The sequence below is a fragment of the Chlamydotis macqueenii genome, chromosome 1 (assembly GCF_036417535.1).
Source record: "Chlamydotis macqueenii isolate bChlMac1 chromosome 1, bChlMac1.mat, whole genome shotgun sequence".
NCBI lineage: Eukaryota > Metazoa > Chordata > Aves > Otidiformes > Otididae > Chlamydotis > Chlamydotis macqueenii.
Window position 1 is genome coordinate 97,087,947 of NC_141556.1, and position 25,766 is coordinate 97,113,712.

A 25,766-nucleotide genomic window follows, 5' to 3' on the forward strand; every position below is an offset into this window, starting at 1 on the left:
AGGTGAGGCTGGCTGGCCTGTAGTTCCCCAGGTCTTCCTTTTTTCCGTTTTTAAAAATAGGTGTTATATTTCCCCTTTGCCAGTCAGTAGCAACCTCACTGGACTGCCACGGTTTCTCAAATATGAAGGACAGTGGCTTGGGAACTTCATCTACCAGTTCCCTCAGAATCTGCAGATATATCTCATCGTGTCCCATGGACTTGTGCACCTTCAGGTTCACAAAACAGTTTAAACAGTATCATTAGGAAAAACACCACAGACTTTTGATCTTATCATACTTTAAGAGTCTGCTGACTCAAGTGGATGGTGGAGGATCAAAATCTGAAAAGAATTGTGTAACTTTCTCCCAATTTTTGCCGCTGCTAGCACCAAAATGATGTCACTGGGAGGGGTTTATCTTTGAATAGCTCAAGATTTTTCAAGAACTACCTCTTAAAATTCTTTGGAAGTAATTTTCATGGAGACAATGAACTATTGCTATGTTGTTTAAATAAACTTACCTTCCTACCTGGGTAAGCCTGCATTCAAGGTTGCTGTGTAGAAGTCATATCTGAAGTTAGAACATGTCCAAAACCCAATTAAATTACTTTAGAACAGAAAACATTAATGGAATTACTTAATCTCTCAGCACTGGTATATCAAGAAATACTGGGAAATAAATCCGTCAATAAATGCAAGGGGAAGGCAGTTCATAAAGCATATTCGCTGCAGTTCATGCATGTCTGGAACAGGAAGAAAAATGAACCACAGAAGCAGTTCTAAAAGACTGTCTTTTGTGCTGCTGTTGAAGAAAACATAATATACAAATGATGCGTATGTATATTGCAGAAGTTCTTGTCTTATCACAGAGTAAACCTCACTGAAGCCGGCCTCTTGTTCCACTCAAGAGCAACACTTAAAATAACAAGATCTTGGTTTTAAGAACTAAAAAAACAAAAGACTCCCATGTGCCCAGAAATGAAGTAAAAAAAATTAAAAAAAATTTAAAATTTTTTTTTCTCTTCTGGAGTTCAGAAAGCTGACAAGAGGCAGTGCCAATAAAACAGAGTGTACTTGACTTGACACTTACCACTTGACACTTACCACTCTTTACCAAGAAAGAACACAGCATTGAAAACCTGTGGGACCCTGCTACATCATTCACATATATTTGCTGTAGGTATACAAACTCCTCCTGAGAATTCACATATCTGAAATAAAATGTTGACAGCAGGTGTTTGTTCAGAACAAGTTTTTATTTAGAACATATATTATCTTGGGTAGAATTTTGTTCTAACACAGAACTATCAAATCCAGTAAAAATGTGAAAATGTTATTCAACAGTCAACTTTGAATTTTCTAAGTAGCTCACCAATGTTAAAATTACATAGTAGGCATATTACAAGTCATAGCATATAATACTGCATTTGAATCATCCAACACAGTTTAGATTTTTTCCATTCATTTAGTACTGATACATCAAGTATGATGTACTGATATACAAAGTATGAATAGAGCTTTTTACTTATTATAATGTTAAGAATCAAAGCTTATAAATAGATGAAAAGATAATACAGAACACATTCTGTTATTATAAACACCACTAAATACATAACAGAAACGTAGCCATAGAAAGGAACCTGATGCCCTGCAACACCTGATGAAACCAAAGAAGTGCCCTGTCAGAAGGGATGAATGTGTTTCTGAAGATTTATATTACAGGAAAGCATAAATCAGGACTAGTTGTATATTACATACATATAATACATTCTTGGAAGAAGAAAGATCAAAACAAAACCAAACCAAACTTTATAAACCAATGTTTTGTCTGTAGCAGTCCATGAGTGCTTCTTGGTGAGTTTTGACCAGGAAGTCATCCAAGGGATCGCTAGGATTTTAGTCTTTCCCATCAGTGTAGCTTAGTTTTCTGGATACTCTGAAGAAAATAATTGTTTAGATGATAAAGTAAACTACAGAAAAATACTATGCTTGCTGAAACTCTGCTGAACAGAATGAAATTGAAACAAACCGCCAAAGCAAGATATCTGAATATCTTGACTGTGAAAAGCAGCAGCCCTCCTTGTCTGTATTCCTGTGTGCTTTCAGCTGGAGAGGAAAATTTTCATCCTAGGTCATTTTTATGTCTTAGTAATGCTACATTAACCTAAGTTATATAAATATCTATTAAACTTCGAGACGTGATCTTTGAATGTATTCACAAAGAGCTAAAAATTAAATACATAACTAAGAATACAATTATTTCCTTGCATATTACTTAAGAAATAGCATAGTTTTTTTAACACCTATTTTAAACTACTTTGTTTTTCATCTGACAAGTATAGCTGTAGGACAGCATTCACACAGAGCTGAAGAAAAGTTTATTAGTTATGAACATTTCCTTTTCTGAAATATTTCTCTCATAATAATCTAGATAAAACCAATCAAGTTCCAGACAGGAAGACAATATTCCTTTTACTTACACAACCACTCATTACAACAGACAGCACTTTACCACATGGCTTAGGCATAAAACATTCTGAGGGCTCTGAAGCCATTACAGAAGAGCTTCACTCCTGGGAACCATAGAAGCCTAAGAATATCACACCACAGGCATAAGGAACCTTGCCAACTGACAGTCCCTTTTGGCTACAAAGCAGCAAACATGCATTTGTGTAATTAAGGAACAAAAATAGATTTTATTCCAGATGGCTTGGCCAGAAAGCACTCCATGAAATCCTGATTTCCTGTTCTTTCTCGAACTTGTCTCCTTACACGTATCAAGAAATGGAAAACCTTTTCCTTCAGAACTGTTACCGATCTCATAGGGAGAGTCAGGAAAAGGCAGTGAGGAAAAAAGAGGGAATCCAAGAACTAAGCAGAATTTATTGAACTAAGTTTGTATACTCAACGTCACAGAAACATACTTGTATACTCATGTTTGCCTCCAATTGTTCATTATATAAGAAATAATCTGAGTACAATCTTTATCAATATTGTTATATATTTGTAATACAAGCCTCTCAGTTTTAATATAGTCTTTGCTTAAACTGAAACATTTTCTTTAAAGCATGCACCCTGTTTTCTGGATAAGTTCTCCGTACATGTAATTTACAAATGCAGTCAGGCTTCCTTTAAAGTTTTAGTGTGAACGTTGTCATAAAATATTGATCATCTCAAACACAGTGAAAGGAACGCAGCGTATCTTGTGGTGCCAAATCAGACTTTTGGTAAAAAAGCATATCAAAAGTGTTTTGGAAAGTGAAATGAGAGACTGCTTAGAGAACTTTTATGCTTTTTAATCCTGCTGCCTATTAAATTAGTTTGTAATTAAATATCCAAGACATCTGAAACTTGAGAATCCCTTAAAACTCACATATTTTTAAGAAAAGCAGATGTAGTAGGCCAGTATCCAGAGAGCTGGAAGGAGATTTCTCCTTCCAGAGATATGAATACACTGTCAGTAGTGATAACAGCAGGAGGAGAGGATCTCAGACATCTTCCAAACAGAGCCACTGCTTTTTTACAGAGACAAAATGCAGGTAACTATGCCCAACTGCACAGAAGCTAACTTTTGAAAGTCCATTTAAATGGCAATATACTGTACTCTCCACAGCCTAAGGATCTGAGAGGACTTGTTATCTCCCACACATAGCCAAAATCAAAACAATTCTACAGTTACATCTAAAATAATAAATGCCTCCATAATGAACACAAAAGGGCTAGAGTACCTATTCAGTTAGGCCACCTTACTAACTTGTCTTCACTGGCCATCAATGCGGAAGTCTGCCTAATTTTGGACACTTGCCTCCCAGTGTTCAAGTCTGCAGGTTTGATCAGCCTGGGCTCTCTCAAGCATCCATGCTGATTTTCATTCTAGAAGTATACATGTAAGCAACAACCTCCATACCTTTAATATAGATGTAGAGTAGCAAGAATTTTTTTTGAAATTTCTTTTCTCAAAAGGCACTCACCTTTGGTCATGCTTTCGTGCATTTCTGGGAGAATTCTTTGTTGCCCATGGCCAATCAGAATAGGGATCTGCAATCCCAGATTCTGGTAATGAAAAACAGTAGGATGAAGAGCGTAAGAACAATGCTGAGCAGCATGGACACTACAGTACGTTGTTAAAATATTAGGCCTATTAAGACATTGGTAATACTTCATTGGCATATTTCAACAAGCAAATTTCCTTATGAGAAATATTCTAATGCAAATACTTTTTATACACTGAATATATTTAAGTATAAGCTAGGTTTCTTCAAAATGCTTATAATTTCTCACTATTTAAAAAAGGTAGAAGAAGCTGTTGGTACCAGAAAAAAATGTAATACATAAAGTGTGAGTTAAAATTTAAGGAAGACAAAATAAGACAGATGGGATAAGTCCACCTCAAATAATCAAATTCTTTATAATGAATCAGTAATGAAAATGCAACATTTAAATACATGAAGTAAAAGCAACAGCAAACTTTAGATAAAATTAAAGAGGGAAGAGAGAAAACCAGCATATAATAAGGAAGACTTTAGTAGAAGTCCTAACTAACCTGAAGAAAAGCTTCTTAAATAGCTGTTAACATGCAATTCAGGAAATCCTTTTCTGTATAGATTCCTTACCTAAAGGAACACTTAAAACATACCCAATTATTACTGAGGAAGAAGAACTGTCACCTAGACAGTGGTCTGTTGAGATCTGCATATTTACCCTTTGAAGAACTGCTTGTGACTGCTAAAGTAGTAATTCATAAAGTGTCTGAAACTAACCTTGCATAGAAGCATCAGGAATAGAAAGAAAAATTTTATCTGAAGAAATATGAAATCCAGAGGCCTGAAAATAAAGCATCAAATTACATTGATGGAAAAACTAGTGTATTATTTCACAGCTTGCCTCAGTAGAAATGACTGGGAACCTGGAAATAAGGGCCTGATTTAATATTTAAATCAACAAGTCTAATGATTCCGAGGGTATCAAGTAAAGTTTAATTTGTTTGCCTCACCTTGTCCATCTACAAATGATTAAATCATCCTCATTTCATCTTAATTAACAAGGTCACTGTTTGAGATTATTTTAACTAGTGACAGTCTATTAAAATGTAACAAAATATTTTACTGAGCATTTTATAACTATTTTCAAGGTTATTAAATATAGCGAGCTGCTTCACATGATCCAGGAGACTGGATACAACTTATACTTGAGCAAGTAAAAATCCGCCAAACCCGTAAAACAACCCTACTGACCAAACAGCATCCAAAGTATGCTGACACTACTTTCCACAGCTTCCAGCTCTGATCCATTTTTAAGCCCTTTTCCAAATATCAGCAAAGGGTGCACAATCGTTTCTTTTTTTTTTTTTTTTTTTTAAACAAGATCTTTAAGTACCTGACACTGACAGCTGTGACTGCCAAAAGAGCCGGGGTTACTATCATTGTATGTGCTTAGAAAATCCATGTCGGCTGTCTGAAGATTAACATTTTTCCTGTAAGAAATCTGTTGACATTTTTTTGAAGGAAAACAACATTCTGGTATATTTTTCAGTCGCTTTACTGGTGAAAAAGGAAGATCATTTTGAAAATTTCCTAGTCTTTTAACTCCGGGAATTGCAGATAAAGTTCGAACGGGTGAGTTAACAAGAGCATTTACAGTTTCAGACATCTGTATTCCTTCATATTTCTTTAAATTTGAAGCTCTCTGAAACCCAGGAAGTTTTGGAAGAGTGTCACTACACAATTGCTCATAGATCCTGTCAAATTTTCTATCATACTGTGTACTGGACCTCAGAGAATCACTTAAATTATGATTCATTAATCCTCCTTTCTCTTCAAGGTTCTGTGAATTTGAAAGAGGTCTTGCCAATGTCAAAGGCTTTTGGGTTTCTTTGCAACACAGTTTGTAGTAGAGTTTTTCAAATGCATCTTCGTATTTCTGGGGAATCTTTGAAGGACTCTGCTTCATAGGTGATGAGGAAAATGAATGTTTGTGCTGGAAAGAAATTAGACATTCAGAAATTTTTTCAGGACTTACGAGCAAAGTATTTGGTGCTTTTACAAGAGAACAGCTTGTGACAGGTGTAAAAGTGTTCCTATTGCCATGGGAACTGCAAGTAGATGAGCATAACTCTGAGGTATCATCACAAAGAAAGTCCGTTTTTTGAGTTTTACTCTCTTTCGCCAGATCAAGAGCTGTTGACCCTGCACTGGCAGTAGATCCTATAAAATTATGTTCTAAGGAACATTTGCAAGCCACTTTTTCACTTGCTTTGTGTTCTGAATTCTTCAGAGAGACAGTAGTCTGTAACCCATCTTCAACTAAAAATGTCTCTCCCATTCTAATCATAACATTAGGAAAAACAGTTTGTTTGGAGACTTTTGGGTCTTTTCCAGATAACAAATGATGTTCTAAACTTGAGTCAGAGTAGCCCCTTTTTATTTTGTTTGTATCCATGCAAGAACAAGGTACCGGACCAGATAATTTAATAATGGAACACATATCATCATGAAGTTCTCTGTTCTCATTTCCGAAAGTTTGATTCTGAATGTCTTCACTTATACTGCTGCATATGCTGGGTAGCGCTTTCTTCAGTTTAAAAGGTCTGAACCCTCTTATTTTGTCCACAGTGACATTGAGCTTTGGTCTTCTAGAATGCCCCTTTCTGTGCTTTAAGTGTCCAAACATGTGTTTTAACGCTTTTATCCGAGACTTCTTTGTCATGAGTTTTTTAAATATTTCTACCATCGCTGGATACAAATCTCCTAGAGTTACATTGCTCCAGGAGCATTCCTCATCTGCAGACTGGTATTCTTCCAAGATATAATCATAGCAAGTTTTATTCAGCTCTGGAAAAGGTCTGTGCCTGGGTATGGTTACTGTATTTGGTGAAATGGGAACACCAGAAAATTGTAACTGTAGAGGTCTGGATGAAGAACATTCATTTGACAACTCTACTTTCTTTCTGCAAACAGCAGCTTGGTTGCCTATTAAAAAAAAAAAAAAAAAAATCACAAAAAAAAAAATCACAAAACAAAAGTAGAAAAAAAAAAAAAGATAAACCTTTTAGGGCACTTCTGGTAATGTATGACATGACTTAGAAACAATTGCATGCAATACAGATAGTCTTACTGTAATAGCATATTTCATAAAGCTTTTTACCAAGCTAAATGGATGATTAACATACAATCAATTAGGAAAAAATGAAAAGGTTTTTCCTAATCACATTGAATTAATAGACACTATAGAAGACAAATGAAATGTGTTGTAAAAACGCTATTTTAAAATACATTAATATATAGATATAAAATATTTTCACTGTAGAGGCAGAGTGCTTTGTTCTTTGTGATTTCTGATCAGGAGGAACAGCCTTATCCTACAGGTTTTGGTACTCTATTTCCATATCACTTGAAAGCTTTGTATGTGACTAGTACCAGTGCAGCTTTGCTTACTGTAAAGTAGAATGAAAAAAATGCTTTTTCTACTTGTTAGGCTTGAAATACTTACACCAAAATTCTATCTTAGCTTTGCATCAAGTCTGGAGAGCTTCTGAAGAATGAAAGTTTACGAGCAAAGTACCACTTTGAGTACCAGTTACCAGCACACCCATAGCTACTAATTACATTCCTTGAATTTAAAATAAGCAGAACCAAAAATTTATGCTTTCATTTCATTGAGCTTAATGTTGCTGAATTTTCCAACTATGCAATTTTTTCCTGGGGCTGTTTAAGAAAAGCTATTTTTATGTATACAAGTTATTTGTTTTCTATTTTTCAAATAGTGCCTCTGTGTTTTCAATAAATTAAATATTTATTTCTAATAAATTTTAATAAAAACACATTTTATCTAACATATTTGAGCAACACCCAAAAGATTTAGTGGTACCATTTGGTTCTCGAACTGGCGAAGCTAAATGAAGACATTCTGATGAACCTTGAGGTGCTATCTGAAAAACAAAGAAAAAACTAAACCACATACAGTCTGATATCCTGAACTTTTCGCATGTTAAAGGTAGCAGACTTATTTGTGACTCCTCGTACTCTCTCCTTTCTATACTAGGTCCTGTACAGAGTTATGGTCCTAAGGGGCTCAGTAAATGTCAGACAAAGAGGAAAAAGTCTAGTCTAAGACTTCAGTAAGAATTTTTAAGAGTTATCAGTTTAATCTTGGAAAGCTATTTATAATCTTCACAACTACTACATTTTGCATTCTATTTTAATCCCTTTCCCAAATATGAGAATTTATACATGGATATATGTACCTGGATATAATCTATACATCTCTGGCAACTCCAGCAGGAAACAGAAGCCATACCATGTAACATAACCCTTTGCTCCCAACCCCACTTACCCCCAAAACCAAAATAAAGATAAAGTTCCTTTTTTCCTCTACAAATCTCACATTTAGGCTTTTCAGAAAACTTACTGAAGTGAAGACCAACTCACAGATCAGAGTTCGAAGAATAAAGTATAAAATTAATAAATAAATAAATAAGAAAGAAAATAATAACTATCTGGATATTTCTTGCTCTGTTTCTTACAAGTCATTGCTGTCAGAGACCTGAAATACTGCGATATTTACATAGACAGCAAGCAGGAGACGAACAATGATGAACAGCAGAGAAGTTGTATTAGAATTCATTGTGCTGCACAGTTAGAGAGTTCTTATTTTATTCTAATTAGATAATAATAGAACAGGAGAAATATGTTACCGTAATCCACTTGGGAATTTCTCTAGCATAATCCTGTACTATCACATCCATTTGAACTTTTACTTTCCCTTGATTTTTCCTGTCATCTCCATACAGACTCTTGGAGTTAAAAAAAAAAAAAAGGAATTAATTAAACCACATAGAAGTTATTGACACTGACAAACCCAAACATATTACTTACATTTGTTTCAAACTGGTATTATTCGGATGAGGATATGCAACCAGCATAAAATGTATATGTTAAAAATAAGTTTATGTAAAAAAAAAAAAAAAAATCTCAAGAAAGAACTGTATGTGAAGACATATAAAAAGACATGAATAGCTAGTTTAAAGTCTACTCTGTAATGCACCTCTATGTAAAATCTAAAAGCATTTTGCGATCAATGGCAAACATTTTTCATTAGTGAAACTGTTCCTTTCTGAAGCAGTTTGTATTAGCTCTTGTCAGAGACATGACAATGCCTACCATCATTCTAAATAAGTAAGGAAAGTAAATTAAAACTTTGGTAACTGTATTTGAGCAAGCAGAACACAGGATTAGAATAGTTGCACACGAAGTGTGTGTATTGTACTTTTCTTCATCAATGTAACTACTCTGAGTAGTCCTGATACCCATAATCTAATTTGGGAAACAACAGCAGAGCATTCTAGTCCGCTTTTGTCATGGTAGCCATTATTTCAGATTTATTTATTTTATTTTTTCCTCAAATTACATTACCTGTTTATGCTAAACTCTCAGGTGAATGATCATGTTTTTCACTTTGTGATTCACCTGGTTGTTCTTTCTCAGGGTTGCCTTTTCTATGCAATACATTGTATGGTTTTCTCTGGTATACTAATAATACCAAGACAAAATATTACTTCATATTGGTCTTCATGACATTATTTATTGAACCTCTTATTTGCTATATTTACTAAAAACGTGCATTAAGACGCAGACTACATATAGTCTTCTGCTGCCAGTGCATCAATTCATCAGGCATATATAAGCTATGCAAATACTTCAACCATTTCTATTGAACACAAAATTATTTCCATTACATTAGACAATAAATTTTTACCTGGAAGTTAATGTCTTCAAATTTTCTTCTTAATGAAACTATATTGGCATCACTTTCTCCATCTACAATTTGAAGATAAATACTAAATAAAACCTAGTTGAACTCAAAACCAAAATGGAAATGTTTCTAAACACACACTGTATAACTTATCGACTAAACTGTTTTCATTTTAGAAAACAGCTTTCTACTCTAAAATATGTTATATGTATTAAATTTCCATTTCAAGTTCAATTGAAAAGCATGGTTTCTAGGTTCATAAATGACTTGAGAAGAACAAAGAATGAAGATAATTTCTTTGTAACCAGCTCTTCAAGATTTATGCTAACCATTTCGGAGACTAAAATATTTTCGAAGCACTGCTCTGCAAGATTCCCTACTCATTAATATATCATTCCCATTTATTTCCCACTACATTCCTAAATATCCCAACAAAGACAGTAAAGACCGTCTACCACACTTCGTTTTCTCAGTTTCTTATTGTCAAGACTGCCTTAGAACTGCCAAGGTGAGAAATAAGACAGATTTGAAAATATTAAAAAGCAAGTCCAACTCTTCCAACTTCATTTTTAGGTATTCTATAGGTATTTTTGTGAAGAAAATGCAAATTTTTTTTTTTTTGGCTAAATGTATCCAGACCTTCCAATTCATCATTAGCTAAAGCATCAGCCTTTCACTGTCATAAAACATGTGACATTGTAAGTCCTGATTTCTGAATTTCCCTGTCTGTTATATCTTTGTCCCACAACTGCATTCACCACAGGGAGGGAAAGAGGAGAGAATACCCCTGAAAATGAAAACAATGAGCGAAAAAAATTCTGGTTACAATACCTACCACATCACTGCCTCTTTTTACTGTTCTCAAATTACAAAATACAGAATGAAAATTTTTTCCAGCTAATTCCTATCTTCCTTTTTTGTTCCCTGTCACTGCAATCATCACCTAAAGCTCTGTGGACAGATGCTGCCATAAAGCTAGGATAACGATACATATGAAAGAAACACTGTCTTTGTGGGAGACAACACAATTTCACATCTCCCAGTGAAAGTGTTGAGCAATCAGAGAGTTTCCTTTGACAGTCTACCTGACCCTAGTAGAATTATTTTATTAGAACCGAAACCCATCCCTGTCAGATTATCAAAGTTTCTTCCTACATGACTAATGGAAGACAAAGTTGTGGTCACTTTATCCACACGAAATCAGTTACTAAGCATCAATAGTGGGGGAAGCAGTAAGAATATTGATGTTTTAATCTAGAAAAGTTTCAGCCTCCAATTTCTGTTCTAACAGTTTATACTCTTTCTGCCATAAAAGTCATCTTCGTCAGGCAGAATCGGGCATAAAACTGGCAGATTGCTCTGTGGTCACTGAGATGACCAGACTAGACTGCTACAAAAATAGGATGTTCTTGAGATAAAGGTAACAACTCCAGCGTCCCGGCAATGGTTGACTCCATCACACCAATTAGAAATAGCTTGTATCATAGAATGAATTGATCTGTGTACAAGTTGAATACTCTTCTAGGTGTGAAACCTCACAAAAGTGCAATTTTAGGATGTCTTCAAGGTACTGTAAATCATACTTCAAATCACTGCAACATTAATTATTAGTAGAAGACCATGACACAGGACAGAATGGAAAAAAGTGAAGTCTCTAGGGAACACTAATGTTGCTTTCAAGGGCCAAAAGGGAAATTCAGGAACACCTTTGTTCCTCAAGTGCAGAAGAGAGAGGAAAAATGAGAACTCCCACTTTTCCCTCTGGAAAATTTGACCTATAATACAGGAAGTTATTTCACTGGAGATGCACTCAATACAATATAATGACCTAAAAGATATCTCTTATTTAAAATATGAGTATATTAGGAAAGGGGGTTTACTGTAAATTTTAAGTTTTGACTTGATGTGATCTTCTAAACTTAAATACACCTAGATAAATATACAACTCAGATTGAATTTTCCCCTTTCTCTCCAAATGAATTTATTTTCCTGTGATACTATCCTAATAGACACAAGAAATTGTTCAGATAGCACTATACTTTACCATGCTGCTTCCTGTGAGACCAAAGAAGGCAGATCAAATAATTGTCCCTGTTGAGGGTAGACTAATACTTGCAGGTACAGGTGAGAGCTGTTTTACTTTATTTGTATCTGCTGTTGATATGCTTTGTGTGCTTTTAAAACAAAATTACTGTCACTGAGAAGTGTGAAGCATTCTGCATAAATACTACAGATCAAAAAAAACCTGCCAAAGCTAAAGTTTTAGCTAAAGCAGCTAGAGATACACTTTTTCCTTAACAGTTAGCATGCCCTATTGTCAGCCTCTTTTATATTTAAAAAAAAAAAAAAAACCCAAACCAAAAACCTCAAAAAACTAAAACACCTAGGTGAATTCAATTTTTAAGTGAGGAATCCAATCTCACATCTCTAGGAAGCTGATTTCTAGGTCTTACTATATTTGGAGATATCTGGGACTCATGGAGGCTGCTATAAATCCTCTCCAGTCTCTTCCTAAAATATTTACAAGAGAAGGAGGAGGAGGAGTGGATAATCATATTATTGTACTTTGCTACGAAGATACCGGAGTCTGAACTGCATCACTTGTTTATTCCATGAGTGCAAACACACAAAGCACACTTACAGAAGCTAAGCTACAGATGCCTCTGAAATTTGTTTCCTGCATTTCACTGTGCAGGTTGAGAAAAAAACCAAAGCCACATTTTCTAAACTTGCAGAAATAATTTTATTGTTCAAATAGATATTTGAAATTATCCTCTCAAATGATAGGACAGATTTCAGATTGCTATTTTCTATTTTCCCTTAACAGAGAAGTAATAATCTGCCTTGGAGACAGCTATGCATATGAAACACCTAATTTATACCAGAGTATTTAAACATCAGCTAACCATATTTTGCTTCAACTGCTCTTTTAATCATTAAACGTTGGTTACCACCTTGCCATAGTGTAATATATGCAAAATAGTAAGTTTTTATATGCACAAGAATCAAAAGAGCTTCAGTAATACAAGTTTTAAATATTTTAAAAACAGTAATTCAAAGATTGTTACCATTAATTAATACAATTAAATAATTATTTGGGAATAGAAGGTCAAAAACACTCAAAATTTTGCAGACGGGCCATAAGACTGATGCTGAAACTGTTACAAACACTACTGAACACATATTGTTGCAGCTGAATGAAATATCCGTGTTTGCCAGACAGCTAAAAATTAATGTATATATTCTAGTTATTAATAAAACTTCTATTGCCACTTATGCCAAAGTTCTGATTTCACTGTTCCTTTTTTTTTATTAAGAAAAGGCAATTGAACATATTCCATATTGACTTTCCTATGTTTTCAGGGATTCAGGAATGAGATTTTAAACAGGAATGTGGATAGTGGTTTCATTGTACTACCAGTAGTACTTTCAGTCTCTTGTTATTCCTATTGTCTACTTTCTGAAAGGGTTCAGAACGTGTATTAAAATTAATTTTACTGTATTAGAAAATTATGAAAAAATTATTTGGAATATTTTTCAAAAAGTTAAAAAAGGTAGCCAAAAGGAAAATTAAAAAAAAAACCCACCTATGTCAGACGTATCCATGTGAGAGTTCTCAGGAGACTCCTTAAAAGCACATGAAAGGAATTTTAAAACCTGGTAGCATAAGCTATATTAACTAGTCTGTAGAATTTTCTGCTCTCACTACTTGCTCAATTCTTTAAGAGTGTGGTGGTGGTGAAACAAATCCAGTCATATTCCACAAACTATGTCCAAATGACACCATCTTTACCAACAAATCTGTACACAAATTTGTCTTAATTCACATCTGATTATTCAATGGGGAAAACTACTTTCTTCTATATTCAGACAAATAATGCAAGGAGGAGCTATTATATAACAAGAGCAAAAACCAGTTGACAGATGAATTCTAATCACCAAATCTTTACCAGTAGGTAACTAGGGATTTTCTCTGTGTTCCAGTGTATAAGGAAAGTTTCTTAACTGCCCACTTCAATCAGTTCTTAATTGCCTACTTCAAACAATCTATATATAATATTTCAAATAGGTTTTTTGCTCTATTTTGTACAAGTCTTGACAGTTGCATAAAAAGCTAGTTTATATGGATAAAGAACCTTTCTAAATGTTTACAGCCTACATCTGACATCATCTTCTTCAGTATTTATTTTAAAAAAAAGTCTAAATCTATTCCGTTCACTTCTATCACAAAATTAGTACATTGTGGGTTAAAATGACATGAATAAAACAAGACAATCCTAACTACCATCTATGTAGAATAAATAATTAGGAGTGACCAGTGAGATGGCCCATATCACTCTTGAAATGATGAATATTTTCTCCATAAGATAAGGTGTCAAAAGAAATTATTCTAGACAACCGCAGATTTTACAAATAATAATTTTAAAAGTTAGACATACATATTGCCCAACTAAAAAGAACTTGATGGTTTAAAGCCTATGTCTAACTGCTCCATTTCTCTTTAAATAAACTTAAAAGAAGAGTAGAATATCACAACAGGAGGGAGGATATGCAATTATAGGAAATATACATAAAGCCTACCACATAAGTAACATGAATAGGAAAATAGTATTTTTTTTTTTTTTAATTGCATGAATCCACCATCACAAAATGCATGAGACCACCACACAGAGAAGCCCAGAACTTGAATTCATGACCTTCTCAAAGGACAGAATCTATCAGGGGAGGAAACAGTAAGAGGAAGTATAGTAGATGATCAACATTAACCAGAACATGAAGATTTTAATTTTACATGAATATGTACCTGGTACGTAAAGACACATCTTTCCTAAAATAATGCAAACACATGTGGGGAAATAAAGCAATTGTTTAATAAAGTAGCTGAAGTTTGAAGATACCTTAAGTCCTCAATTTTTTCAGAAGAGAGAGAGAATAAAGTGATTCAATTCAGCAATTAGTAAGTCTTAAAAAAAAAAAAAAATACAAAATCTAACTTTATAGCTATGCTACAAGACAACCTGTTCATGATTAATTTCTTAGCTTTTGAAGACATAAATACGTTTTCCCAAAGAGGCTTTATAAAAGTAGATGCAATATGGTGCCCATACCTGATGCATTGTTGAATGTCCATCTTCAAAATCACTACTCTGATGCTTTGACATATCTTAGCATGCATGGGAGAAAAAAAAATAATTCTATTTCAGTTTGATAGGTCATAGATCAATGTTGTACCTAAACTCATTAATTCTTCATTTGTATATACTCTTATTTATTTTGAAAAATATTTAACATAAGCATTTAACAAATGGAGAACATATATAAGACTAAACGAAGAACAGACAAGTGACAGAACAACATTCTAGTCAAATAGAGCACACTAATTCTGATCAGAGATGTACATCTACCATATCAAATATTTTCTTCCTAACCCATGAAGCACCACAGAAAAGAAAATTTGCTCCTTTACCAGGTGGTATCACCTTGTAGAAAAGGAAGACAACTGCAAACAACTTCTGCATTTTTCTTTGTATATGTTGAAGAGGATAAAAGACTGCTCCTGAAGCCTGAGGTTAAACCTGGAAACGTTCAAGGCCAGGTTGGAGGGGGCTCTGAACAACCTGATCTGGTTGGAGATGTCCCTGCTCCTTACCGGGGGATTGGACTAGATGACCTTTGAAGGTCCCTTCCAACTCTAATTACTCTACGATTCTGTTATTTTAATCAACCTGTGATGATAGCAACAACAATTCTATTTATTCGTTTTAAACTACATTTCAGAATCCCTATGAACATAAGTATTGTTGTTTTTTTGGGTGGCTCTCCTCCCCCAAAAAAGTGACTGTCCTAAAGAGTTTGGCATAAAACCAGGATGTCTTCTATTAAGTCAAGACTCTTTCAATAAGATAATTTATAGCACCCATTTTTTTTTTTAAACACTTTACCTGTATTCTTTCGACTTCTTCTATTACGCTGCAATTAGAAATAGGAAAAAAAAAAAAAAAAAAACAACCAACATGTCAGGAGAATCTTAGAATAGTAAAGTTATTTTAATCAATGCCTTTATTTACTTTGGTATGTCTCATGATTAGGCACTTCCTAAATAACGATTCAGTTTCCTTCTGGTTTTCCCTGGTCTGACCATAAAAGCCACAAGTATGTGGTAAAACTTACCTGATCATCCACTTCTTGCCATGCTGTTGCTGTTAATAATACAAGAACATAAGCTGTACCTACCTTGGCCCACATAAGAGGCTAAGACAGAGGATTCGTCTTACAGTCCTTAATGGATTTAGTCTGTAAAGTTGTGCAGCAATGCTGAGTAGATGATGCACAAGGTATTACCAGGGGTGGAAAAGGAAAGGGAAATACAACCCTTTTTCATCTCCATTAAAGTCAGTCTTGTTCCCCAAGACTGAATTTCACTCCTCATCCCCTCACTCTGGGAGTTCAGAACAGCTTCTGCGTTAACTACCAAGGCACACTACACAACTTAGTTTTGTAGACAGATACTGGGAATGTAGCAACAAGGTGACTTTTTTGACAGTTATGTGAGAAACACTGAGATTTTAAGGAAATTCACTGTTGAATTCTTACAGAGAAGTTTAGGAAACAGAAGAAGAAGTGACAGGTTGTTTAGTGTAAATACTCAGAATAATGCTCACACTAGTCATGGCTTTGGCCTAACACAGACACAGAGTGCTTGTACTGCAAAGATACGTTAATTACTCTAGCATTATTTTACGGGGTGGGGGATGAAACCAGTAAGCCCTTTGGAATTGAAAAGCTGATTGCTTGAACCAAGATAAATTGATGCATTCAATGCATGTTAACTTCAATTACAATATTCTGATGAGACTCAAACATATGTGTTCCCATCAGACAGTATTTTTAAAAAATATATATTTTTCCAAGTTTACCAGTGGTGCTAACCACTAGTAAACGGTCATCTATTTTATTCTGTCTCATCTGATAGTCTTAACCAATCTATCCTAAAAACCTATTTTAAAGCAGATGTTGACTTCATTGCTTAATACCTTTTGCAAATATTATATGGCACAGCAAGATTAGAATGTATTCCTGTATATATTATATACAAAAAAAAGAGAAATATTGCTATGTTTTGACTGCATAGTAGAACTGTATTATTAGATACCTTAAGTACTTCCTTCTTCCATTCTTTAAGCTTCTTGTTTGACACTGCCCCCCATTTTTTTGGTCCTAGAATTAACAAGAGATATCAATATAAACATAGCTTTTGTTATAACACTATCTATACCTAGTGCCATTCTAACAACATAAATACTCAGGAAGAACATATTACATAATAGCAAAACATTAAGAAATCTAAACAGCCTCCAATCCAATTGCTGAAACAAAAACTTACAGAAAAACAAACCAAGAGAATACTGTAATTTCAACTTAATTGAGAAGTCGGCAAAGAAAAAAAAAAAAAAAAAAAAGAAATCACATGCTGAGTGATTAGTTAAATCCATCAAGGCTTTACAGGACTGAGATGCATATTCATTCCTTACTGAATAGGGGTTACTAAACCAAAAGCATAACCAAGCCTTTACAAATCCAAGACTGTACAGTGCTGTATGCATGTGTCCTCCCTCTCTCTCAATAGACAACGTACATAAAATGCTATAAACTGCAAGCTTCCCAGTCTGTAAAAACCTTTAAAATTTAATCATATTTGGTGCAATGATTACATTGGACTTCACACTGTGGTAGTACTTCATGTGTATGTCCAGTATAAGTTTACTTTACAAGATATGATGTGGCAATTTATGTATCATAATCCTCACTTCAGTGACAACAAAAACTGGCAGAACATTTCATTTCCCAGTAAAGTCACCAAGATTCTAAGTCACAAGTCCTACTAAAACCCCAAGCAATGTATTCTAGAACAACAGGGTTGTTTTTACAATAAACCTTTCATAAGCATTATCAACTCTGTAACAAATCAACAATTATAATGAAACACTAGAAAAATACGACATAGCACAATGTAGTATAGATTTATGGTAACCACATAAACATTCAATGAAAAGTTAGAGACTATCTACATTTGACATATCTAATATTTGACATAACAGAAATTTGTCAGAGCAGCCTTCAGAATCCTAGGGGAAGATGAAACTACACAATCCATTCATGTGTCAATTTCCTGCTAATATCTCCATTCTCTTGTTTTCCCTCAGACTTTTCTATTTTGATTCTTCTTCTTACAAGTAATCCAAGTATGAACCATTGTTATCCTGATCTTTGCTAATAACTCTTTTTTTGTTGTCTAAGACAGAGCATGCAATGGACTAAAATGGTGCATATAAATAAACTCTCCAGGTATTACATGCACATATCAAAGTTTATCTACCAAATGCCATACCTAAATGAACAAAATTCATTATCTGTTGCAATTAAATGTTATATAACTGCTAACAGTTGCATGCTTTACTAAGTCTAAATATACAGCATGTAAATAGTGAAACTTCAAGGAGTTCTTACCATCAGGTGTATCATAAGTGAGAGTTTCTATGGAAATAAGTAAATCATCTTCAAAAGGATGGTTATACTAACAGAAAAAAAAAAAGACCATTAAAGATTAGAATAAATGGTTAAAGCAATATTTTAAAAATTCATTTAAAATATTGGTTTTATACAATTGTTTTGACCAAAACATGAAATTATCTGTATGTTCTTTTATTGGCTGTTTAGAGGTCAGCAATCTGGAAATATTAATTCCTAGAGGAAACAGATATATTTTAAGCATGTATATAAGCCATTCAATTTCCAAGTATAAGCCAGTCACTGACAAAATGGGACTTCAGAGAGTTTTCAAATGTGGTTAAGTTACTCTATTACAGAGTTTCTTCTAAACTTCCTCTGTCGGGACTGGAAGTAGCCACTTAGCATAGACCTACAGCAAATGACGTATAAAAATATCCAATCTAATGCTAGATGAGAAAAACATTCTGGAACCAGACTTAGCCTTATGCCAGCATCTAGACATTAGCACAAAACAATTCCCGGAATAAATACGTGCATCTCTGGGCAGAGGTGTACAGTTCCCACATTTTTAACACAAAATGAAGGGGGATTAAATTAAGGGGGATTCATGGAGGGAGTCTCCCACTTCTTTCTGTAGTTTCATTGAAAATATCTCATCTAATGCCAGCCAGTTTGGGTTAAGAGCACTATAAAGACAACTTGGACTAATAATTAAGTCACTTATTCAATACTGGCAATTCCAGATCTAGGTTTTCTGGATGTATTCAAGGAGCTGGCTCACAGCAACGCGCAGGAGGCGCGGATGGCCCAGCTGGAACCGCACGGCTGCACGAGGCCCTGCGTGACAGCTGCCTTGGGCAGCCAGGGAAAACAGGAGCCTGCGCCGCCGCAAGTCGTTAACGGACGAAGAGAACTCAACGTGCGTTTACCGCACACCACTGCACAGAAAGCAACGGAACCTGCCAGTACCGACATACCAGGACTTGCAGGTCCATGGCGGCCAGGCGCGGCCAAGCCACGCCACTCGCCATTTCGGCGAGAGCAACCATAAACGGACAGCCCCCCTGGGATGGGCAGGGGCAAGGCACGGCCTCGCGGGTGGCAGAGCTTCCCCGCCGCCCTCGCCTCAGGACGGCGACGAGATGACGCGAGCGCGGCCCTCACCCGCTCGAAAATGCTATTGATGGAGGCCACGAAGCGGGCGTTGCTCTGCCGCAGCCCCTCGTTCAGGTTCAGGTTCAGGTCCAGGTCCAGGTCCAGGTCCAGGTCCAGGTCCGACGCCATGGTGCAGCAGGGGGCTGCTCGCCTCCGCCGCGCCGGGGAACGGTGGGCGGACGCCCGCACACGCCGGCACGGGCCACTACGGCCGCCAGACGTTTCTACCCCGCCCCAGGCCAATTCAAACTGCGCGCCACGACACCGCCTGCACCCCGCTTCCCACCTCTGATTGGGTCTTGCTCTCACGTCAGTTCAGGCGCCGCAGCTCGAGTACGCAGTGGAGCGTCTTTATCATTCTGATTGGCTAATAGAGCTACCGAGCGCCCACCCCCTCCGCACAGTCAAGCCGTCTCAAAGTCCTCCCATTGGGTATGGGATTGGCAGCTGGTCGGAGGTTGGGCGCGGCGCAAAGTCGCTGTTCTACCTAGCAACAGTGGCCTACCCTGAGCTCCCATTGGCCACGGGCTCAGCTGTCGGCCTAACCCACCGAGCAATGTGCTTGTCGGGGCGGCGGCTGGTGTTGTGCAGCTTCCCGGTCGCCGGCTCGTCGCGCTGGTAGCAGCTGGGAGCTGTGTTGTGCCTCCGGGTGGCCGCTACTGCTTTCCAGCCGTGAGCCAGGCCGAGCGGGGCGCTCTGAGGAAGAGCCCCCTCGGCGGGAGCGCCGTTGGAGTGAGCATGGAGGCCCGGGGGCCCCGCGGGTGGGTGTCGGCAGCTGGGAAGCTCCGCATGGCCCGCGGGGTGCTGCCCTGCCACCAGCAAAAAGCCAATACTTAAAAACCAGTATGAGCCACGGCGTGTAAAATAGCATATCCCCATCCTGTTGGATTCGGCAGAACCGGCTGGAGGAATAAGGAGTGGTGAATTTGTTGCTAAATGGCTGCCATGAGTCGTGCCCTTTCCTGTCCTTCTCCAGCTGGTCCTGTGGGGTTGCAGGCCTGAGGCAGCTGAGGAGGGCGGCTGGAACAGGCACTGCCAAAAGCGTTACCTGCCCCGTGGCACTGGTATTTGTATTTCAGATATCCTCTCCAAGATTCTTAAAACAACCATTTTCTGTTAAAAAAAAACCATTTTAAAATATATGCTATCAGCACATCAAGCTGTCTGGAACCTCCCATTACAGAAACATTTTCTATTTTGCCAACATAAAGATGTTGATGCATTTTTTTTGTAATGGTGAAAGAAGGGATTAATAGTAAAGAATCAAGCTGATAGTAATCAATGATTTACTAACCTTGAGAGAAAGAACAGTAGAGTAATAAACTTAATAAAGATACTTCCAGGATGCTCTAGCAAGAGCTAAGATAAGTTAGATGGGAGCACCCTGAGGGGGTACAGACACACTGGCTGAGACCAAGGGGACTCAAGAGCTTTAAGGGACTTAAGGGGACTTAAGAAGTTTAGAACCAACTGATAAAAACCAAGGAAATTTGGAACAGCAAGAAACCACCCTGGCAACAAGAACAAAGCAGGACAAAGGTCTGAATCCACGCAACTGGACATAGTGATAAGGAGGAGGGAACGACCACCAGAGAGACTGTGACTCCTGAGCACAGACTCGAGATGGACGCAGAGACCAGGGAATAACCTGTCCTGGGAGGAAACTTATGATTATGATTTTTCAGAAACCTAATTAATACATAACCAACTCCATGGGAATTCTATGAATATGCATGTCTGTGATGCATAAATACTGTACCTGTTCCTTAACACGCTGCACACGTTTGGAGGAGCGATCCCCCGTGTGCCCGGTGCTGTAATAAGGAATACCTGCTTAATAGTTACATGGACTATTAAGTTTCTTTTATTTTAGCCTTTTCGGCTTCAATGGCTTCTTGTCTAAAGCTGAATTGTATTTATCTACTTACTGTTTATGAGTTCAGTTGTAATAAATCTTATTTTTTAAATAGAAGAACTAAAGAGAAATACATTGTTTAATCAATTTTTAAGCATTCTTACTGTTATGTGGTTGTGAAGTTTCCACAGCTGACAAGTTCTGCATGAAGGCCTTATCCTGTTTCTAGCCGGCTTTACTTACCCTTTTCTGGTTCTGTATTAAGGCCTTACCCTTTTTCAAAGTATGAGGTTTTTTTTGTCTATGTTCTGGTTTTGTTTGGTGAGGGGGGGCCTAAGGTGGTAGCTTCTGTAGGAAACTGCTAGAAGTCGCTCCCCTTTGTTCAGTGGACTCGGCTGGGCCTAGGGCGGACCCGCTGCTGGCCAAGGCCGAGCCCATTGGTAGCAGAATGTCCCATGATAATACCTCTGCGATAACGTATTTTAAAAAGGGAAAACAGGAAAAAAAAAAGAGAGAAGATGTGAAGCAGCTGAGCAGGGGCAGAGAGGGGGAGGCGCGAGCCTTGTGGGCCTTGCAGGCCTCACCCTCTGGCCTCCTGCCGGGCAGCCGACTGGGCCCAACTCGGCCCGGCCCGGCTGCAAGAAGTGGAGAGGAGATGAGAAGTGAACAAGATGTAAAAAGGATCCTGAGAGGCATCTGCCAGCCTGTTGTGAAGAACGGCTGTAGACGCCAAGGTCAGTGAAGAAGGAGGGGGAGGAGTAATGCAGCTCCTGGCCAAGATTCCCCTGCAGCCTGTGGTGATGACCATGGTGGAGCAGGTTGTCCCCCTGCAGCCCATGGAGGTCCACGGAGGGGCAGAGATCCACCTGCAGCCCGTGGAGGACCCCACGCTGGGGCAGGTGGATGCCTGAAGGAGGCTGTGGCCCGTGGAGGGCCCGCTGGGGCAGCTGTTCTAGAGGGACTGCACCCTGTGGAAGAGATGACCCACGCTAGAGCAGTTTCATGAAGGACTGTGGCCCATGGGAGGGACCCCACGAAGGAGCAGGAGAGGAATGCGAGGAGTTCTTCCCCCGACGAAGAAGCAGCGGCGTGAAACAACGCGTGATGAACTGACCACGACCCCCATTCCATTTTCTCCCCTGTGCTGCTCAGGAGGGGAAGGTAGTAGAGATAATGTTAAGCCCGGGAAGAGGGAGGGGTCGGGGGAGGTTATCTTGTTCCCTGTCTCGTTCTTCTGCTAGTTTTAGAAAGAAATGAATAGTTTTCCCCAAGTCAAGTCTGTTCTGCCCATAACAGTAACTTTAAGGATTTCTCCCCGTCCTTATCTCAAACCTCGAGCTGTTTTTCCGTATATTATCTCCCCCTGTTCTCTTGGAGGGTGGGGGGAGCGAGAGAGAGACTGCGTAGTTCGGTCCCGATTGGGGCTGAACTACGACAGTCCACCACTGCATGAACATCTGTGCTCAGTGACTAAATCTCATGTATATGTGAGCAAGCCAAGTAGAAGAGTAGTGAAGTGTTGATTTCAGCAGGAAAAGATGAGTGCGGTAATTCAAAGCTGACAAATTAGATCCCACTCCTGCATTTGTCACTTTCCTGCCACTGGGATGAATGCAGGACAGATCATCTAAAAACCAGAACCCCACTGATGATCACCTAACTGTATATTCTTTACTTTCTTGATACCCACCTGGGAGTGGATTTGCAGAAGCTCTTGGCACTTTCTATTGCTATTCACATTGAGGGAAGCTATGCTTTGAATATATAAAAGCTTCCATAAACTTCGTAAGATTAAAAAAAAAAGTGTAAATACCCTGGATAAATCAGATTCTATGTATCTCAGATTCAGTTGACAAAATTGGCGGACACCTAGGAGTTTGAATCAAGTCCCTATATCTTTCCCATGGCTAAAGGAGAAATAATACTACTACTTTTACTTCTGTGGAAAAATAAATTCTGTGATACTTTCAACATGGTCACATCCTGGGATAGGTCAGAATAGCAGTAGGAGGTTTATTAGTAGACAAGTAATTCTATATATGTTGAGGGCAAGCTTTACATGATATGTACATAGCAAATAAGATCTGAAGCCCCACACTTAAAGAAGGATAAAAGGAAGTATTGGATAACTAACTATTCAGTTCTTTCAACAAAGTGCTATTCCCTTGGGAAAAAATGCATCATAAAGTTGCATGTTAAAAAAAAAAAAGCACTCTAGTTTTTCACTCTACAGTTTGGGGTCAGCATTGTGGGGTTTTGTGATCCCATTGCGGTGCTCTAATAATTAAAGACTGAAATACAATGCACACATAGGATGAGATTAATTACTTCGTTCTGGCATTCCTTAACTTAGGAGTCACTCACTTTACAACCTTAAGGTCTTCTAACTTCTTAGTATGCATTTCTGTACTAGAAATAATAGAAGTAGCCCCAGACTTATTTTATACTTGAGGTAATCACTAACCTAGGAAAGTAAGGGTATGTTCCTGTTATTTCAGTTTTATTGATAGAAGATCAGACTTTCAGCCAATCTATCCCGGAGTTGGTTTTGGCTGTTTTGAATTCACACTTCACTAGAGGGACAGGAGCACTCAATTGCAAAGAATTTCTTCTGCCACCCCTGTGAGAAAATGAGTGTGGCATTCAGCAGGTGTGCATGAAAACTATCCTACAGCAGTAGTAACTGGTTAAGATGTAACCAAAAATTTTAAACTCCATGACCTTAGGAATCACAGAGTCAACAAAGATTAACTAATGCTTTTGCCCAGAAAATGCATTTATGTAGATTGCAAAGCAAGGTAGTGCTTCAAACTATAAACAAGCGAAAGAAAGGAAACAAGGAAGAGCTAAAATGTTAAAACCTCGATGCTAAGGTCCCTATAGGAAACAGCCGCTGTTATTTGTCTTGTGTGACCAGAATGTCCTATCTTTTCTTAGCACTCCTCTGTACTTCTTTTTGTGTCTGCTTAATTATTGAGGTTGTAAATTAACAGGGACTACCCATTTGTTTTGCATTTATGCAGCACCTAGCGTAACGAAGTGCTTGTCTCAGGTTCTACTCCAATAAAGTTACTTAATAAGTCATTAAAACTATTTCTGAAGTCACGAATAAGCTGGGTATGGTAGAAGTGGTTTGCAGTCCTCATTTGGATGGGGGTGACTGGGTAGTAAATGTGTAATTGTACTATGTGCCATGAGGAAGCATGGGTCCAGGACAGTACCAGCAGAGAGGTGAAAATGTCCTGGTCCTGCAGTCAGTACACAGTCAGACTTCTGAGGCTTTGTTCTTAGATAGGTTCTCATTCTTGCTTTGCCATGGGGAAAGGGCACGCTGATGTCAGCAGGAAATTTCCTATTGTATAAAGACAGCCAGCATATTTTTAGAATTATTATTATTAAATAAACAATGAACACTGTGCCATTTTTTTTTGCTATAAAATAGAATATTGTTAACTAATATGATGCGGAACCACAGACATTTCAAGAAGAAAACTTCTTTGGTACCTATGTAGTACTTGACACTTATCTTCTATTCTGTCCACACTCTACATCTTCTGCAATTCTGTTAAGTAGGTCTGTGTGGAAATATTTGACAGAAGATTTAACCTCAACTTCTCTTTGATTAATTTGGCTTATAGAAGAGTAATTTGTGGGACTGAGTTGTGTGTGCCATTGCATACCCTATGGTACACTGCCATATGTAATTGTTTTATTTGTGGTGTTTATTCATATTTGGAGAGGGCTGTGTCCTCTCTAGCTCATCGGTTAGCCCAGCCTCAAGCTGTATTTTATGCCTTTAATCTTTTTATCACTTTTTTATAAATCAAAACATCTGCATTAAATGATCATTTTTACTATTCTGCTCTGAACTCTCTCCAGTCAGTCAATAGCTTTGAGTATGCAGGCATCTGGAATAGTAAATCATTTTCTGAAAGCAACCATATAAAAAGCGATTTACACATCTATTCTCTGTAAATGTTGATCTTCAGATACAGCCAAAACATCACATTGACTATTGAAATGACAAACTCGTCTCTCTTCAGTATATTTCTTCCGGATTGCATGCTGCTCTCCGTCTTTGTACAAAGGAGCAGGAAAGCATAAAATAACTGTTCTTTTCCAGAAACCCTTGCACAGCTCAGCTTGTGTCGAGTCAGTGAATATAATTAGAGACTCAGAGGCTGTGAAAAAACACTGCGAAGTGTGGAGTGGGGAGTAGGTGTAGGCATGCAGAAAAGCTGGCTGCCTGTGGAAAAGGGAGCGTGAGCATCTTGGGAAGACACCACAGTAAACTACTCAGCACAGGTCAGGTGCTGCAGCAGGCACGGTGTAGCAGGGCCTCTGTGAGGAGCCCGGCCTTCCCTGCTCTCCCAGAGGTAGGACAGAAAACCGTATTTTACTCCTCCTTACTCACAACTCTATTCCAAAGTCACAAATTAGTTTCCTCACATAAGGCAGTCCCTGCATTACTATCTATTAAACAAACAACTGTTTCCAAACCTTATCATAATTAAAC

General features: G+C 37.6%; 1 protein-coding gene across 1 annotated transcript; it reads right to left on the bottom strand.

Annotated features, from left to right (window-relative positions):
• Nucleotides 1-1,875: 1,875 nt before the first annotated feature.
• On the bottom strand, nucleotides 1,876-19,524 carry HJURP (Holliday junction recognition protein). The gene is made up of 13 exons (XM_086750858.1): nucleotides 19,405-19,524; nucleotides 18,238-18,304; nucleotides 16,883-16,947; nucleotides 15,672-15,699; nucleotides 14,838-14,893; nucleotides 13,317-13,356; nucleotides 9,733-9,794; nucleotides 8,672-8,770; nucleotides 7,825-7,906; nucleotides 5,356-6,947; nucleotides 4,740-4,803; nucleotides 3,951-4,032; nucleotides 1,876-1,915 (listed from the first exon to the last, which is right to left on the bottom strand). The coding sequence occupies exons 1-13, from the start codon at nucleotides 19,522-19,524 to the stop codon at nucleotides 1,876-1,878; spliced, it is 2,397 nt and encodes a 798-aa protein (XP_086606984.1).
• Between the last annotated feature and the right edge of the window lie 6,242 nt (nucleotides 19,525-25,766).

Bases quoted from the DNA above. Each gene is read 5' to 3' on its own strand.
- HJURP (XM_086750858.1), bottom strand. From the start codon at position 19,524: ATGGCGTCGGACCTGGACCTGGACCTGGACCTGGACCTGGACCTGAAC. The intron at 14,894-15,671 runs GTAAAGTGTTTA...ATGCATGCTAAG, and splicing joins AAGAAGTCGAAAGAATACAG to ATATGTCAAAGCATCAGAGT. The intron at 6,948-7,824 runs GTTGCTCAAATA...TTTTTTTAATAG, and splicing joins TACCACTAAATCTTTTGGGT to GCAACCAAGCTGCTGTTTGC.